Raw genomic sequence first — 18,247 nt, forward strand, 5'->3', positions numbered from 1 at the left:
CAATTGTTGCTCAGCTTGTGTTTTTAACCGTAAAAAAATGTTTTTTGAATCCAAGTCGGTTGCTTAAACTTCCCTGAACACGGCGCAAGTTTACGCATCGAGTGGGGCATGTTCACGCATATTAAAAATGATACCAAATAGTAAGTGAAATAGATATTTAACCAAATTTAAATATTTTATCTATCTTAAAACACTTTAAAAATAAGAACATTACAAATAATTAATTGAAGATCATTTTATAGCCTAAACTAAAATCATAGGACTTATTACTAATTAAAAACAGAAACTATTTAGTCATCTTTTTCATCACTGTTAGATTTTACTAACAAAAATCAAGTATTTCTTTTCGCATACTTGTCATGGGAATGCGTTTTGACATGTAAGACGTTGAACCCTGTCGTGTCCTTTTTTCGACTGGTTGTGTGCTTTCAAACAATAGATGCAAGCTCTATTCTCTACTTCGTAAACAGAATCGTTCATTAAATTCCTTTTTACAGAGTGTACCAACTTTTCCCTGTTGCAGGCTTCGGTTTCATACTTTTTTCTTTGACATCTTTTATTTCTGCTTCAAATGAAACTTGCAAATTTTAAAGTAACTTCTCCTTTTTTTGTTTCGTTCAGCCCATTTTGTTTCTTTTCTTCGTAGCTTCTTACAGCTCTTGTCCGAGGGCTTCTTTAAATGGGGTATCAGTCAGGATTGTGAGCATCCTCTTTTTTCCCTTTCCTGGTTCCTAAGCTTTGGTCCTACTTTTTCAAATGGTCTCAGTCGGGGTAGTCCATATGTGATGATGTGGGAGGCTTACTGAGAAAAATATTTGGATTATTGATAAGCCTTTTCATTATTTTGACATCTAACGTAGTTCTGTTTGAACGCAATGTCTTACCATCTTCAAAATAAAGAAAATGTATCGGAAGCTGAATAGTGTAGGGTCTTTCCGTAGAAATGTCAACCTCAAGCTCAGAAGTTTTTTCCCACAAAGCCTTAATTGTGACCTATCATTTCATTCAACATACTTTCTAGTATGTAAATCCAGTAACAGTTTGCAAAAATTTCATTCGGTGTTTTTCTTCTGGCTCTAAACGTGCGAGGTTGTAGAAAAGGCTTAGCATGTGCTTAGCATGCGCAACATGCGTCCACGTTTTCTTGTGTTATGTAAAAATTTTTGCAAATTTTTAAAAGAACTATGTTTATTCTAAATGATTGGATGATGAATGAAAATGAATTTGGAAATGATCGAAATGATTTTGGCCCAATAAAATTGACTGTTCTTTTTGCATACATTTTAAGGTAAGTACAGTGACCTCTCACTTATACGCGACCAAAGGGGACAACGAAATTTTCGCGCACAAGTAAAATTCGCGCATAAGTCCCCAAAAATAAGCTTAAATACAGTAAGTTATCAACAGTTATAGTAATACTAATAGTACACTACTGATACTAATGAATAAATACGCACATAATTTCCATTTATGCATTGTAATTTAATAAAAATGTAAAATTTGAAGTTGCACGTTTTGTCATTTTTTATACACTGTACAGTATGTAAGCGAATTCCACAAAACCAAAAAACTGTCGCATGATCAGTGTCATAGTCTGTAAGGATACAAAAGATCCTCGATAGACTATGTCAATGCTTTCCGCTTCACCACGACTTTTAGGAAGGTCAACCTTTTCGCATGTAACCCGTTCTCCCCCTCTCGATGTCAATCACAAAACTAACTGCACCCTCAATCGCACACTTGCGCGAAAAAAACGCGTTCTTGGAAACATTTTGAACATTGGAATAAAGGTGTGTGAAAGCATTCTAAGAGACATCAAGAAGGGTACAAATCTTCCGATAAGCAAAGCGTGAACAGGCGATTTAACTAAAACTTGAAAATTTTTTATCGCGCATAAGTGAAAAACGCGTATAACAGAGGTCGCGTATAAGCGAGAGATCACTGTATTTTAATTAGTTTGATTATTTCACTGAAAATATTTACGTTAGTCAGTCACGAAAATGTACTATTTTCTGCTTAAAAACTAAACCAGATGATTGAACCAAACAGCACTTTTTATTTTCTTACATCTGTGTCATATCTACTTAAAAAGTGCAAAATATTTATTTTAGTATCTGTAGATATAAAATAATTAGTGTGACTAACATAACATTTGAGCTGTGACTAACGTAACATTTTAAAAATTACTGCTAACATTTAAAACTTATTTAATTTAATGTATATTTTCATGAACAATTTTGAATATGTAGGCATTCTATATTGATTAAAAATATAAAGGGTGAAAAATACCAGTGATATTACATTGTAGAAATTCTGTTTACCTTTTTTAAAGGTCTTTATAAAGATACTTCCAATTTAAAGTATTATTTAAAAAAAAGTGAGTAAAGCAAAATGAATACTCTGCTGAACGTGCATTCAACACAAGAATCCATGCTTAAGAATTAAGATAATAGAAATACAGTCTTAACAAAGGAGAACGTCTTTATTTTTTAGAAAACACATCTCCACCTATTATTAAAATGAAGTAATGGCTGCTAGTTGGAAAACATTAGAAGATGTTACACGATATGTGACAATAAGCGCTGCTGCCATATATTTCAGAAAATGCAAGAATGATCATTTAGAAATTCAAACATTTGTGGTGATATCTGGAATTAAAATGCATTCTGCAAAAACGTTCAATTTTTTTTTCAATATTACATTTTAATTCAAAAGGATGCACAACACTATTCGTTCGATGAATCAGTAAACCTTAAAAAATAATATGCCATTGAAAAGTTACTACGGAGTTTCTTATAACGATAACTAGTATATCAGCAGAATACTAGAATTCGGTGAAACTATCAACTTGCATACAATTAATTTTTTTAAAGAGAGAAATTTAGGATTTAATTAGCCAAAGAATGATGTTATTCAGTTTGTAAAAGCAGTTTTTTTTTATTTGTTTATTTTTTTTCCGCACATTCAAATTGAGTTAATTGAACTGAATCCTTCCATTCAATTTCTTACACTAATATAGAAAAAAAGTAAAGAAAGAACCATAATGCAACACAAAGAAAGTTCCTTAACAGTGTAAAAGTAATATAAGAGCAAGAAATCAATTATAAAAAGTTTTTTATATGCATTCATTGCTTGTTATTTGATGGTTACGTTAGTCACACACAGTTTTTTGTAAAAGTACCTTTAAGGGCCAAAAAAGATTCATCGGTATCAAATCTGCAGTACATTTTTAAAAATAGATTGTTTACTTCTTACAAATGTATCGGCCAATTTTAAATGCCTGCGTAAGTTTCAGAAAAAATTGCCTCGTAACATAAGCATTGTTTCTCAGGGTTGCAAAAATGTTACGTTAGTCACGATGCCTTTTTTGGTGAAAAAACACCTGCCAGCGCTTTTTTTGCTTCAAATTCTTGGTAGAAATGAAAAACAGTCACCTTGTACATTTTAAATCTGCATATTAAATCAAAACACATTTATTTTTACTCCCGGTGTAAGTAAAAAGAGTTTGAAAATGAGCTGCGAATGTTACGTTAGTCACTATAGAATGACCCTGTATAAAGTTAAAGCTGAACAAGCATGAAAACATCACTCTATGATTGTAAGCTATAAGATACGAATCTTTTACTTAGTTTTGAATGAATGGTTATTTTTAAACTTAAATAACCTGAAAATACTAAAGGTTTGAAACAGTACAGAGCGAAAAAAGCGTCCGAGACCCGTTTAGAAGTAAGACAGAGTAGTAAGACACAGTAAGAACGTGCGTAAACGTGATCCGATGTAAATGCGTAAATGTGTCCCATCGGCAAGTTTGGATTTATTTTTACGGTGCAAAAACATTTAATAACTTTTCCGTCCATACAAATACAGCTCTCAAAAAAGGGCAAAATTCTGCTATTTTTTATGTGTTTATGTGTTTTTAGCAAAGTATTATTCTTTCAAAATAAGCTTCAAAACGTTCAACAAAAACTTTACACGCCTTGGTAGAACACAGATTTTCCTATCCGCATGCTAAACCGAAGCTCGACTGATGCTCAAAAACTTGAGAGAATATTTGCTAGGGAGCAGCACCAATCTGCTATGATTGTTGACTCTTCAGTTGTAATCCGTTTTTGAAAAAGGGCTCTGTGTAAAACGTACCCAATGCGTAAACGTGCCCCGGTCTACCCTACAGTTATGACGGTAGCAAAATAATTTTTACTTAGCTTTTCTTTTTTTTCCTCATGCTCACAAGGAAGGGCAGCCCCTGTCATTTTTAAAATAAACTAATGTACTAATTTATAGACTCAGACTCAATTTAGAACTATTAGTCACATTTAAAACTTTTTGTTTGACCATCGTAGCGGTCACGCAATTAAGATCCGCTACAAAATCAGTTTTTAATTTTCGTGCTGTAAACAGTAGGAACTTTTTCATACATTAATAATGTATAAGCTGAAAAAAATGTATAAGATGACGTAGTAGAATTGTATGATAAGAGTCTGCATAGATGGGATAAAACAAGATTTTTGTCATACTACAAAAATGTATCAAATCTTGCTGACAATAATGTACAAAGTGCAATATTATATTAAACGAAACAAGTAACAGTAAATTTCCTCTCTTACCCCAGGTACGACGGTCGGCCTTCGGAGTTCTTCAGGAGGATTGTGGAATGCAGTTTTTCCTGGTGGACCGGGAGGTCCAGGTGGTCCTGGAGGACCTGGAGGTCCAGGAAACACTTGAGATCCTACAAGTGCAAGAAATTGAGCTAAATTGTTCATGACATTGCCTTTTAATTTCATTTTGTTTCCACATCTTTCACAATATGTGTATCGTAGAAAATAGCTTCTAAAAATAAAATATCATCTTATTACAGCTGTTTATTATATCGTGTATGCATGTAAGTGTATGTATGGTATGTTCTTTGAACAACGCAACATTTTACGAATCTTTACTAAATTTGACACAGAGGTGCTTAAGTAACCAGCAATTGTCGCAGTTAAGAATTTAAATTAAGTTCTAAACCGTTCAAGTTAAAACACCAAAACAATTTACATACTATAGCGGACTTCCATACCACTTTAAATTTTGTGAAATCGTGCCTTTGTGTTTTACGTCCTGGAGACATTAAAAAAAGTGGGAAAATTTTTTGCCTTGACGTTTGGTGCAAAATTACTTTCCCCGATGAGTTGCTCTAAATGTTCACAAAAATTAGCTAAAAATTTATCTAAAGGGGATGACAGATTTACACTCTTCACATTCTACGTCATTCGAAACAGCTTTTTTTCTCTATTAGATAAGGTTCGTTCCATTTTTTTCAATCAATAAGAACATGAGATACTGACTAGGATTACTTACTAGCTTGAGATTAGGGTTTGTGCTTTAGCGAAAGTCATAGGCTACTCGATTCAAGCCTGGGGCTGAAGAACAAAATGTTTCTATAGACCATGAATATGTGAAAACTGAGCATGGCAAGACGGCCGTTTTGCTAAACTCAGGAGCAACTTAGCACCTATAACTGCGAAATTCGGTATTAGTTTGGACCGCGGGTGAGGGATGCTCTCCGAAGCGTTTTTTAAAAATAATACTGTTACACGTATTTTCATCAAGTTCTTTTTGTTTTCAGGTGAAAGTGAGATTTTAATATGGTTCTACCTACAATGAGCTCTTTTTAACCCTCTAACTGCCCACCGTGACTCATAGACCACATCAAATTTCATTATTATATTTCAATATAGTAGGGTCATTCCTTTGTTGACCATTGAGACTTGAGTAGTGCAATATGGCTGCTTTATAAACAGATTTCTGACCCAAGTCGCAAGTCTCAGATTCCAAGTCACAGAATCACAAATCTCTTTTGAAAATGCAAAATATTTTAAAACAAAAATCCACTTTAATGTGTTAAATGCATTATTTTTTAACATTCTGCGAATATAAATATTTTTTCTTACAGGGAATAATAATTTGAGGCAGTAGAAGGTTAAATTCTATTTTCTACGAGAGGGAGGCTGGATTTTTTTTTTCTAATCGTAACGTGTATTTTAATTTGATTCTTTCTAGCAGAAGATTTAAATCTTCGCGAACACACTTTTCACAGTTCAAAGCTCACACAGAAGCAATTCAATGATCATGAAACATTTTTTTTCTATAAGCAAAAGTTTTATTTTGGTTCTACTCTTACCTTTTGTTCTAGCGAATGATCTCAAGCCTTTAATTCCTCTGTATGCTTGCAAACAATTTTCAATATATTAGTTAGTAGTGAAATATATGGGTTATGATTATTTAAATAAATGAAGCACAGATTTTATTTATGAAGCTGTCATTAAACGAAATTATTTTTCATAATTTTAAGGCTAATACCAAAACGACGGTTTTTTCATTAAAAAAAACAACAATTGCCATATTATAAACTCAAGCCAAGTGACTGAAATCAACCTAAAACTAATGCCTTACGTTTAGTACACAATTATACCAGTCCTACTACTACTTATTATTATAATTAGAAATATTATTAGTCATTACAAACAAATAACTAAAAGTAATAATTATACAAAATAAATGAAATAGCTGTTGAGCTATTTAACCAATTAATGCAAATTAAAAATGACAGGCAAGACTTCTCAAAAAACTCAAAAAAGCCGCACCATGAACTTAAAGGGACAGTTTCCTCACTGGTATAAACTGTTAACAATAATATTCATACTAGAATAAATGCTATAGGGGAAGGGTTCCCAAAGTGGGTGCCGTGACGCACTGGTGGGCCTTAGGGAGATGCGAGGAGTACTGAGAAGGGTGCACAGTATCAATTATATATATATATATATATATATATATATATATATATATATATATATATATATATATATATATATATATATATATATATATATATATATATATATATATATATATATATATATATATATATATATATATATATAACTATGAACTAAAAGAGAATGTTTAAGCTCCAGTACATGCAATATAGAGTAACATTGGGCAAATTGGGTGCATTTGCCCATTGTTACTCTATATTGCATGTACTGGAGCTTAAACATTCTCTTTTAGTTCATAGTTAAAAAATTTTGGTCTTTTGACCATATTTAATGAATCCTCCACGGCTGATGAGCTCTGGATTCATACTTTATCTTTTCCTATTTAGCAGCTATTTGCAATTTTCCTTTTTATCATCATTATTTTTATATAATTTGTTTAATATTTGGAATTTGGCTTGCTTATTTTATATATATATATATATATATATATATATATGAAACCGATAAGACAAAGGTGCCGTGAAAAAATTCTAATTCTTCAAAGGTAGCCATGAATCGTAAAAGTTTGGGAACCCCTGCTATAGTGGACTGCAGCATTTCTTGACAATTAATAAATGAGCTGAGATCAAGCGAGAGAAGTAGTTCCCAGCGCGGTGTCCGAATTTCGGGTGAAATTAGGCATTTCACTTTAGAAATCCGATTAGTTTGTTAAACCCATGCATATGTAGCCTTTTTTCTGTCACAATTTCTGTAAATCTTTAAATATTTTAAATTTTACGAGCCGCGCAGCAAGGAGCAGAACATCCATTTGAATTGGATGCGTCAGCCAATACGAGCCAACAAACAGTCTGCGATCTGACATGCAGGCAGTTAGTAAATGTGACATCCTATCTCGTTTTTTCTTCTGCGCGTCGTGACGTCATTGTCAAGAAACATCACAAACAAGAGTGAACATTAAATTTAATAAGTCAATGCATAAAAAATACCTCTTCGTGCAGCGTTTTCTGTTCCTGTCCAGAATGGATTCAAGCGACCACTTCCTGGAGGTCCAGGAGGACCAGGTGGGCCAGGAGCACCTTTTATGGAATCACCGGGAGGTCCCTTAGTGAAGAATTAGGAATAAATACAATAAAAAATATTACACTTCAATATTTTTTCTTCTATGGGAGCTAAGCAATTTAATTACTTTGCTACTGGTATGAGCTGAATTTCTCTGCTGTCTCTATCGGAGAAATTGAAATTTAGTTATTGTGTGCCCTTTTAGAACTACGTTTTGACAGTGGCGTCCCAATGGAAGGTCACGGGAGGTCATTGTGACCTTCCAAAAAATTTTTTTACTCGGCAAATTTTGTCTGACGATTCGGTAAAGTTTGGAGTTCCATTTGGCAAACTGAGAATTTCTGCTCTGCTAAAAATTTAAATTCGGGGTAGTCTACATTTTGCTATTATCATAAATAGTTTTACAATTTAACTGCAAGGTTTTTTTTTTTTTTTTTGAAATATATATTCGCCAGATCCGTTGTTTAGAATTTTTCTACAGGGGAGGGGGTAAAAAGCTACATACTCAATGCAAATTATACCAAAAAACAGCTGAAACCACTCCCACTTACATAGAAATACACTAATTTCCAAAGCCAGGGAGTGGGCAATACCCCCCCCCCCCCCAAGGACAGATACAAGGGAGGGGCGATGGGGACGATCGCTCTTCCCGTGAGGGAGCCTGAACTGTACATTTTTCCAATTCAAAGATCTAAAACGGAACTGTAGGCCATTTATGATGACGTTAAGGAAAGGAATGGGGTTAAAATTTCCCTCCCGGAAACTTTTCCCACTTGAAGTTTCAAACACGCAATTGTTGGCGATGTTAAGAGGAGGCATTTAGAGACCTTTCCTTGGACATTTTACAAAATCTAAGCCTTAAAGACGCGATTGTAGACATCTCAGGCAGTGTTGGCGCTGTTGGGTGAAAGAATGGGTTCAGTGACTTTCCTCTGGTAATTTTTCGAAACTGAAGTTTCAAAAAGCGCAATTTCAGATGATCTTCAATGATGTTAGGAGGGAAGGGGGGAGTTTCGAACCATTCTCTTGGAATAGTCAGGAAATTGAAGTTCTAAAACGCAATTTTAGAATACCTCTTTCAATGAAAAGTTTTAGATAAATTTGCTGTGCCCCCCCCAAAGCTGTGCCCCCCAAAGCACGTTTAATTAATAATTAATTTAGTAAAAGGTAAGTTAGAAAAGCAATCGCCCCTCCTTGAAACATTTCTGTATCTGCCCTTAGCAAAGCCACCTGCCATTACGAAGGCCTAGAGATCGCCCGCTGCTGGCATGTTGCGTTTTTTAATTCTCGTTTATTCTACCGTAAACTTTTACAGTAAAATAGGGTTTTAAGGAAAAGTTACTGGCAACATGGATGCCAGTAACTTTCACCGTAAAATTTCAAGAATTTTTTTAAACAGTGTAAAAAGCTAAGCAAAAGATGGCACCATTTTAATTATATCTAAGCTAAAAGTATTGAAGAACTATTATTCTTTACCCTGTCCTAATTTTTCATTAGTCACAAAAACAATTTAAAAAATCGTTTTTATTTAATAGAGTTTTTAAGAATAACTTTGATTACTTTACCTAATTGAAGATAGATTTAAAAAATTAGATGCTGGCAATTTAAAGGATAATCAAATCTATTGGAACTGTAACGGTTGCTGATTTTCTTAAACTTTTGCGATGCAGAAATTTGGCAAAGTATCTAGCGTGCTACCAAACAAATGAAATGCTAAACATAGTACTTACCACTGGACCAGGTGGTCCTGGCGGCCCTGGAATAGATATAATGCCTCCTTCATCTCCCAAACCACCCGGTGGTCCTGGTGCACCGGGCTCGCCCTGTAACAGCATAAAATTACAAATGCGATTGCTATGCTAACTATTATATCATTTCAAACTATATACCATGCAGCTCATCAAAAGAAAGCATTTGAAAACGAGCTGATGCTAGAACTGGAACATCCACCGTGCACCCTTTCACCGTGCAGACCTTTCACTGTGTGACTTACATGTTTTTGGACCTCTAAAACAAGCTATTCGCAGATTATACACCGGATATCACAATGGACGACGAAGTGTGTGACTGGGTTTGCAGTCCTGGATCCGATAGCAACCTACTAGCTTCTTCAAAGATGGAATTGACCGCCTAGTGTTGCAATGGGATAAATATGCCAACAGTTTTGGTGACTATTTTTGAATTAGTAAAATCGTAAACATTACTTTAGGCTAGTGACCACGTTTCATTTGAATGCCCCTTATATATTTAATGACATGATAAGTAGTATTTATAAACAAATTATCATTCAAATTTTCTTCAAAATTTTGACATAGAAATTTTATTGTTTAACGATATTGTTTACGATAAATTAATATCGTAAATACCATAACTGATCTTTAGATGATCCATTCAAGCAATACATCACAAGAAAATACTTATTAACGAGAAACGAAACTTTTCTATGCCTTTTAGTTGTTTGAACAGCTTTAATGACGTTTTCCTATGCTTTTATATCAAAATACTATAAAACGAGCTGATGTGTGAATCACATGACTTCCTTTTCACCAATTTAAAGTTATTTCTCCATTATTGGCAACTTTAATGTGATTCAATAGTTAAATCTTTAAATATCACCAACAATGGGCAAATAGAAACCAGATTTAAAAAAAAAAAAAATCCGCCAGATTTGTCAGCAAGTTGGAGACAAAATGTGGCGACCAAAAGCTTGGCGATATATTGCCAAATGTTTACATAAATTATAACATTACTTGAATTTACATTGAAATGAACATTGATTTCCCCCAAAAAGGTGTAAAAGACCCCCTTTGGAACATTCGAATGCAATCAAAAACGGAGGTGCACAACTAGACCCCACTAGTAGTCTACGTACCAAATTTCAACTTTCTAGGACTTACCGTTATTGAGTTATGCGACATACATACGTACATACAGGCGTATGATTCAATAGTTTACTCTCTAAATATCACCAACAGTGGCCAAATTGAAACAGATAAAAAAAAATCGCCAAATTTGTCGCCAAGTTGGATGCAAAACTTGGCGACCAAGAGACTGGCGATATATCGCCAAGTGCGTCGCCAAATTATAACACCACTTCAGTTTACATCGAAATTAACAATGATTTCCCCCCAAAAAGGGACAAAAGACCCCTTAAGAAACACCCGAATGCAAATAAAAGGGAAGGTGCACAACTAGACCCAACTAGGAGTCTACGTACCAAATTTCAACTTTCTAGGACATACCGTTATTGAGTTATGCGACATGCATATGCACATACGCACATACGTACACACGTCACGAGAAAAGTTGTATATTAACTCGGGGAATGTCAAAATGGATATTTCGGGTGCCTATACATTCTTAGGCACTTATCCGCGTGTGGTCGGGTTGAAAAAAAGAACTCAACATTAATTCGGCGGTGAACAAAATGGAAATTAAGGCCGAATTTTGAGTGAAATTTTTTTCGCGAATACAATACTTCCTTTTTTTGTAAAATGAAGTAAAAAGAAAGGGTGGAAAAGTAATAAATAAATGTTTTTTAAGTAAAATCCGACAACTTTCTATTTAAAAGAGCTAAATGCTGCAGACAAACTTTAAATTCTTAGAACTCTTTAACTTTCGGTTTTACGCGTAAGGAGAAATTCATTGCGTATAGTTGCAATGAAACCACGTGAATTGCACCAAAATTTACATGTACTAACAAGAATAAAGTTTATGCTCCTACTTGACAGTACATTATGATTGAAAGTTTATGAAAAATTAAAAAAAAGAAAGAAGGTAAAAAAAAAACTCTTACTTAATGACGCTGTAAAAACTGAATTTACAATATTACTTGTTACAGAAAAATTCAATACAGTGAGAAATTCCTTAGAGCTCGTGGAGGGAGCTAGAAGAATCATTGGCTAAGCGAAAGCTTGGGCAAAGAGCTCAAGTCACGAGACTCAACAGCGACGAATGGTTGACACGTTTTGAGTGAAACTAGCAAAAGAATTTAGCTAGAATTTAGAAAGATACTAGCGAAGATTTCTTACAATGCTTTTCTTTAACATTTATCACGTGACTTGGGGCCAGTCCTTCGCGAATGAAAGTCTTCACTTCCTCTATTTTATCTCTTCTCAATGGGAATATCTCTGCCGGAAATCGAAAAAATAAGACTATTGGCATAATACTTATCGGCTAATAAGTTAAACTCATAGGGACACAAGGTGTTTATATTTAAAAGATTCTATTTAAAATTTATCATACACTTAAGAACTAAAATAGTAAAAGTGAGTGATTCAAATAAAAGTAAAAGCTGGCATTTGTTAACGTGTCATTAGTCTTCAGAGACGACAACGTTGCCATTAATCATTTAATAAATGAACTTTGTGCTTGTTTGTTTAAAAAAAAAAACTACATCGGTCCTCTTTTGTTGAGTTTTTAAAGAAAAACTGAGGTGTGTTTTAGTAAATAATCACAAGCAGAAGTTGAGGGCATATTTTCATCATACTGTTGATCAAGATAAAGGTAAATTGTGTGCGTAAGTCACCTTTTTCCCTTCTACTCCAGGTCGTCCAGGTTCACCTTTCTCTCCAGGCTTTCCAGCCAATCCTGGTGGACCTACAGGACCGACATCACCTCTGTCACCTTTGGGGCCTGAAATAGAATGGGGTTGTTTCCTTCAGTCAAAAGCACTACTTTTAGTCACTAAAATTGTTAAAATAAGCAAAAAAAAAGAGTGGAGCGAGAAAAAACTTTTATTTTCCCAACGTTTAATTTTAATTTTTCTTTTTTTTTAAATATCCGTGATCTTTATGACGTCACAAGTGATGCACTTTATCAATGGCATTTCATCACTTGTGATATCATGTGCAAGAAGCGTAAAAAATGAATTGAATCTGCCCAATGATTAAAATAACTGTTAAAAAATATTAAACTTTGTCAAATCACTTAAAAAATAGTTAATTCCTACGTTTTTAAGCATTCTCTTTCAGAAAAAAATACGTTTAAAATTTCGGAAACAACCCAATTGATTTTTAGGAAATTTTTTTAGCATAAAAGCCCTACTTTTATTCGAAGAAATGGATTCCTGAGTGAAATTAATCAGGGTCATGACAATAGAAAGATTCTAGAATGAATACGAAGTCAACCTTTATGTGAAAAACAATGAGGTTTCTCTTAATTTTGTGCGTGTTTTGATGGCTAATACAAGACCAGCTTTCCTGGTTTTTGAATTTCTTTCCCTTTAAGGGCACTCCTCTTTTCTGCAACGCCTACGGTAATTTTTGAAATTTTGAAACGTATCGAAAATTGATTTGAAAAAGAATTTAAGACTTTGTTTTAGTCGACCAACTATGGAAATTTATAATTTTTTAAACATGGTTCGATTATTCTTCATTACAACACATATTTTCTGCTATGATTATTTCATTTTATAAGTTTCAAGCAATTGCTTATGGATTTAAATTTGAGGAACGGAATACTCGATAAATTAAATTTAAAGAAGAATAATTTGTATTAAAATTTTGCTACAACTCTCGTACAGCCGATTTTTCTTACATCGAATCTTCATTTAAAGCAAACAAATTTGAATAAAATGTAAAATTGGAACTAATATGTTTTATTAAGTGATCGAACAAATTGTAGTTATTACACAATGTATGAGCAAAGTATTATGTAAAACTATCGAAACCAGTTCAGTATTGAATAACTTAAATCAACTTGCACGTTTGGAAAAGATCACTTGAAAACTCTTTTTGCAAACGGAAATCTAGAATTTTAATTTTTTTTTGCCAGAAGGGTACTTGATACTTATAAAGCGATTTATTGTATATTTAGTTCTAATTTTTTATAATAGTTCTGTGTACTTAATTTTATTGCATGTAAAAACGTTCCATAAACAAGCTAGTTCCGTCCCCCCCCCCCCCGCTCATAATCATGATCCACAATTCAGAGGCACAACAGATATTTTCTCGGCGCGGGAAGGGGTCATTAAGTATATGCACAGTGAAACCTGTGTAAGTTGAGCACTTGCAGTGAACTACTTTAGTGGTCAACTTTAACAGGTGGTCAACTTACAGAGGTTAAATTATATGATGTAGATCTAATTATGTGACTGAAAATAGCGGTCAACTTGTCAACTTAGCCAGGTAGTCAACTTTACAGATTTTACTGTACCAGTATATGCCTCAAAACCAAGGTTCTGCGCAAGGGTTAATTACAACCTTGGTTGCGCGCTTGGTGTCACAACTCATTATTACTTTTAAAATATTTTTTTGAAACACGTATACATATCAATAATATACTTACCAATGCTGACAACGCTAACACCTTCCTATAAGGAAAGAAAAAAGTAATTAGGGATCATATCAATAAGCTTAATTTCAAACCTTTTTATTGATCTATTAATTAAATTTTAGTTCTAATTTCTTGTTTTCTCTCAAACTATGAAAGCGAAAAGTTAGAATAACTTATAGCATGCGAAAGTAAATTCATTGCTTTTCAAATGCAAAAGAATCAAATACCGGATCTAGGTATCCTCCTATTCCTGGGGGACCTATTGGACCTTGTTCACCTTTCTCGCCTTTGACACTGTCACCAGGTTCTCCTTTGGCACCGGGTTTTCCGGGTGGACCAGGGCGACCCTGAAAAAAATCATTCAGTGACCCACACATCGCATATAAAACCCATTATTAAAGAACGCTTCACACTCTTAAAACACTCTGATTCAAAAATTTCCTTTTTCTATTCTAGTAGGGGAGATAGCGACAGTTTTTAATACATTATTTATATAAAGCCAGAATTTTTTTAAATCTTAGATTAGTTTATTTAAAAGAAGAAACCGCGAGTCTACCAAAAAGTTATCGTTGCAATAATTAATAAAAAATTTTGCAATATGTTGCAAAAACTTGTGAAATTGTTTTATATATATATATAAGGCTGAAACTCGGTAATATTATTGATTACGTATAAACATAGCGAAAATATATGTCTACCGCGTTCGAAGCGTTGCCGTGCCGTGTCTACCACCCACGCAAGGTGCGAAAAAAATCAGTCAATTTTGACTTAAATTTATAAGCCTAAAATTTTATTTAATAATTGTTTATAATGTATAAAATATAAAAACAAAAGTCTACCAGTTGTGTTATGTTGCAAAGGCATGATAGACGCCACGGAATGTCGATCTCGTACCTCTATGTACCGTTTATCGGGCCGCTAGCGCTCGCTTAAAAAAGGTTGGTTGTCGTCGCGAATTTTCAATAAATAAAGCTGATTTATTTTTTAATAAATAGTTTAAATCCTATTTTCACTAAAATTTTTAGTCTACCGTGACTAAGAGGTTGCATAGTCTTTGGTAGACGTTGCTTAAAATATAAGGTAGTTGGAAAAGTATGATTATTTTATCTTTTCATTCTTTATAAATGGAAATTTTTCAATTTTTTTTATGATTACAATTTTCTATCATATTTAAATTGATATTCATACTTTTGTTACATTATTCATATATATATATATATTAACTTCTTCAAAAATATTTTGAATCACAACCTTTCCAAATACATTTCGTAAATGGGAAAGTAAAGCTGTTTATTCATCTACTGCAAAGAACGAAGAGGGGAGAGGGGAAGGACACGCCTATAATAACCTTGGGTCTGGGGCCTGGGCCTGAGTAAGGCCCCTATAGTGGAGGAGTCGACGCATCCGCCATTCTGGAGCAAACTTGATCCAGTGCTTCGCGGCGATAGCATTGCTGCTGATGTTCATATTTCTTTAGCATATGTTAAATTGGGTCAACAGATAATAGCCATCTGCAGAACTGAAAAATCTGTCTTACTGCATTCACTGGAAAATAACAGATTTTTTTAAAAAAATAAGCACTTTTCATAATGCACTCAAAAGGACAAAATAACTTTTCTGGGTCAGAAAGGACAATTTAAGAATTCCTGTAGTTTTCAAAATTTCGAAGAAAATGACACCAAAAACGAAGAGAAGTGCGGTTCTAGTCATGTAGAGAATGTTTTACCATTATCTATCTAGCTTTCAATCATAAATTTGAGTGTTGGAACACGCATTTTTTTTTCTTAATGGGAAAGTTTGGTTTAAAATGACTTGAGCGCACTTTTCTTCGTTTGTGAAATCTTTTTCTTCAAAGAATTAAAAACTACAGGAATACTTAAATTGTCCTTTCTGACCCAGAAAAGTTATTTTGTCCTTTTGAGTGCATTATGAAAAGTGCTTATTATTATTATTTTTTTTAAATCTGTTATTTTAAAGTTTTTTGTTTTTAAACAAAATTTTACTTTAGAATTTGATTTTTTTGCGTTAAGTTGTAAGTTAAGGTTAAACAAATCATTTAATGAAATTCTGAAGTCTGTAAGTGGTCTAGTTGCTAAGTATACGCAAAAGAATAGTTCACAACATATAAGTAACTTGGGATAAAGCTCTTTGGCTCTCTTGACTCCCTTAAGAGATTTTTCGCCTCCAACTCATGTGATTCCTATTCCGGGCTGATGAGTGCTAAAAAGCACGAAACTGCAGTCCTTGGATGGAATAACTGAGCTGGCGGTTTATTTTAAGTATTTCGGCCTTAGCCCTGGCATTAGGGCGGTAACTTACTACAAAATACTAAGATATCTTACTGTTGTTCTGAGGCGACTATATATTAAGCGGAACTCACAGAGGTCAAAAAATTCAGATAGGAGACTGCAACACGTCCCTCTAACTTTTTGAAACAATTAAAAAATATTACTTTTAAAGAAGATTTGCTAGAATATTTACTAAAAAACTGGGAACGAGATAACAAAGCGATTTATTTTGAAGATAAATTTGTGTATAATAACTACAAACAGTGTTATAGATTTGAAACCATCAACAGAAAAGTTGTAAAAATAGTAGATCATATTCAATTGTGTCCCAGACCGCGAAGAATCCGACACAAAAATTATTTACCATCTTTGTAATTTTTGAAGAGCTGCAGCGTCCATATGACGTCCACCTACGATGTTCAGATACTGATGTATTAGTTATAACATTGGCTAACATGAAGTTTTTGAATTCTTAAATAAAGGTCTGGATGGAAGTTGGCGTTGGAAAATCATTAAGATGTATCAATGTCTCTGAACTTTACAAGAATTTAGGAGAAACCGTTTGTTCCGCCTTGGTTGCTTTACACGCAATGACTGGTTGTGATCAAAATCCGGCTTTTTTCCGAAAAGGAAAAGTCCGGCCTTACGCTCTATTTACAAAGTCGGAAGAATACACAGGAGCGTTAACAAATTTGAGTAAGTATCAGCCACCACACAATGTAAAATGCATGTCGCAAATTCGAATACAACTCGAAATTTCGGAAGAGTTGTGCACCGAATGTACAGACAAAATAAAATGGAAAAAATGAATGATGCAAGAACCATTACGTTTTTAAACGTTTATAAAAATTTTGAAAAAAGATAAAGTAATTCTCGAAAACGTGAAGAGTTTTGATCCGTCATCCTTAACCATATGTTAGTCTGATCTTCGTGAACATTTCCTCAGAACAGCTTGCATTTCGCAAATTTGGACAAATTCTCATTTAAAAAATCTGACAAGCTTATCACCTCTTGATTGTGGGTGGAAAATCGAGGACAGCTGAAAAGTTTTTAAATGGTTTACTGAAAACAATTACCGCAAGCAATAAAAGATGTTACATTCGAAGCACAGTCTTCTGCGTCGGGTAATCATTTTTTTTTCCAACCAGACTTGACTTTTAATAAAACTCTTTCTTTTTTTTCTATCAATTGTTTTCTATTACAGATATTGATGATTTTACCGAGACAGCCGACATAATAGTACCGACATTCACAGTGATGATGATTATTGAACTGACAATGATGCTAAATTGAGCGTAAGACATTTTGAATATGAATTCAGCAACGAAAGCGAAAACGAAAATTATTTGGGCGAGTCAGACGTGAGCGGCGATGCACCTGATGAATAGTTCGTTTAAATAAAATTATGTTCCTTGCTACAGTTTTATAGGTTACTAGAGGTAACCGCACGGCTTTGCCCGTAATAGAAAAATTAAAAGGTCTTTTGGTTCGCCTGTATATTTACAATGAATGTATGGTGAATTTTCTAGCCAATTGGCTTGTACCCATGTTACAGTTCCACGTTATAATAACTTCGTATCTCGCCAATTGGCTTGTGCCCATGTTACGGTTCCATGTTATGAAAATTTCGTAATTTACTCGTCCATCTTATGATAATTTTGTTCTTAAAATTGGAATACAAAAAGAATCACATCGAATTTTTGAAAAATCGCTTCGAGGTGCAAACCCCCATGCTACAAACTAACTTTGGGCCAAATTTCATGAAAATCGGCCGAACGGTCTAGGCACATTGCGTGCCACAGAGATCCAGACATCCTACAGACATCCTCCGGACATCCAGACAGAGAGACTTTCAGCATTATTATTAGT

At 33.9% G+C, this 18,247-nt stretch overlaps 1 protein-coding gene across 1 annotated transcript in view; it reads right to left on the reverse strand.

Annotated features, from left to right (window-relative positions):
* LOC129220860 (collagen alpha-1(I) chain-like) overlaps window positions 1-18,247 on the reverse strand; it is a 176,440-nt gene that overhangs the window by 16,875 nt on the left and 141,318 nt on the right. The window contains exons 19-25 of the mRNA XM_054855291.1: window positions 14,318-14,437; window positions 14,103-14,127; window positions 12,343-12,449; window positions 9,545-9,637; window positions 7,742-7,856; window positions 6,161-6,205; window positions 4,605-4,726 (exon numbers count right to left, since the gene is read on the reverse strand). Of these exons, the coding sequence (XP_054711266.1) occupies window positions 4,605-4,726; window positions 6,161-6,205; window positions 7,742-7,856; window positions 9,545-9,637; window positions 12,343-12,449; window positions 14,103-14,127; window positions 14,318-14,437 (627 nt within the window). The remainder of the gene's footprint in view (window positions 1-4,604; window positions 4,727-6,160; window positions 6,206-7,741; window positions 7,857-9,544; window positions 9,638-12,342; window positions 12,450-14,102; window positions 14,128-14,317; window positions 14,438-18,247) is intronic.

The sequence above is a fragment of the Uloborus diversus genome, chromosome 4, assembly GCF_026930045.1.
Source record: "Uloborus diversus isolate 005 chromosome 4, Udiv.v.3.1, whole genome shotgun sequence".
In the NCBI taxonomy this organism is placed as follows: domain Eukaryota; kingdom Metazoa; phylum Arthropoda; class Arachnida; order Araneae; family Uloboridae; genus Uloborus; species Uloborus diversus.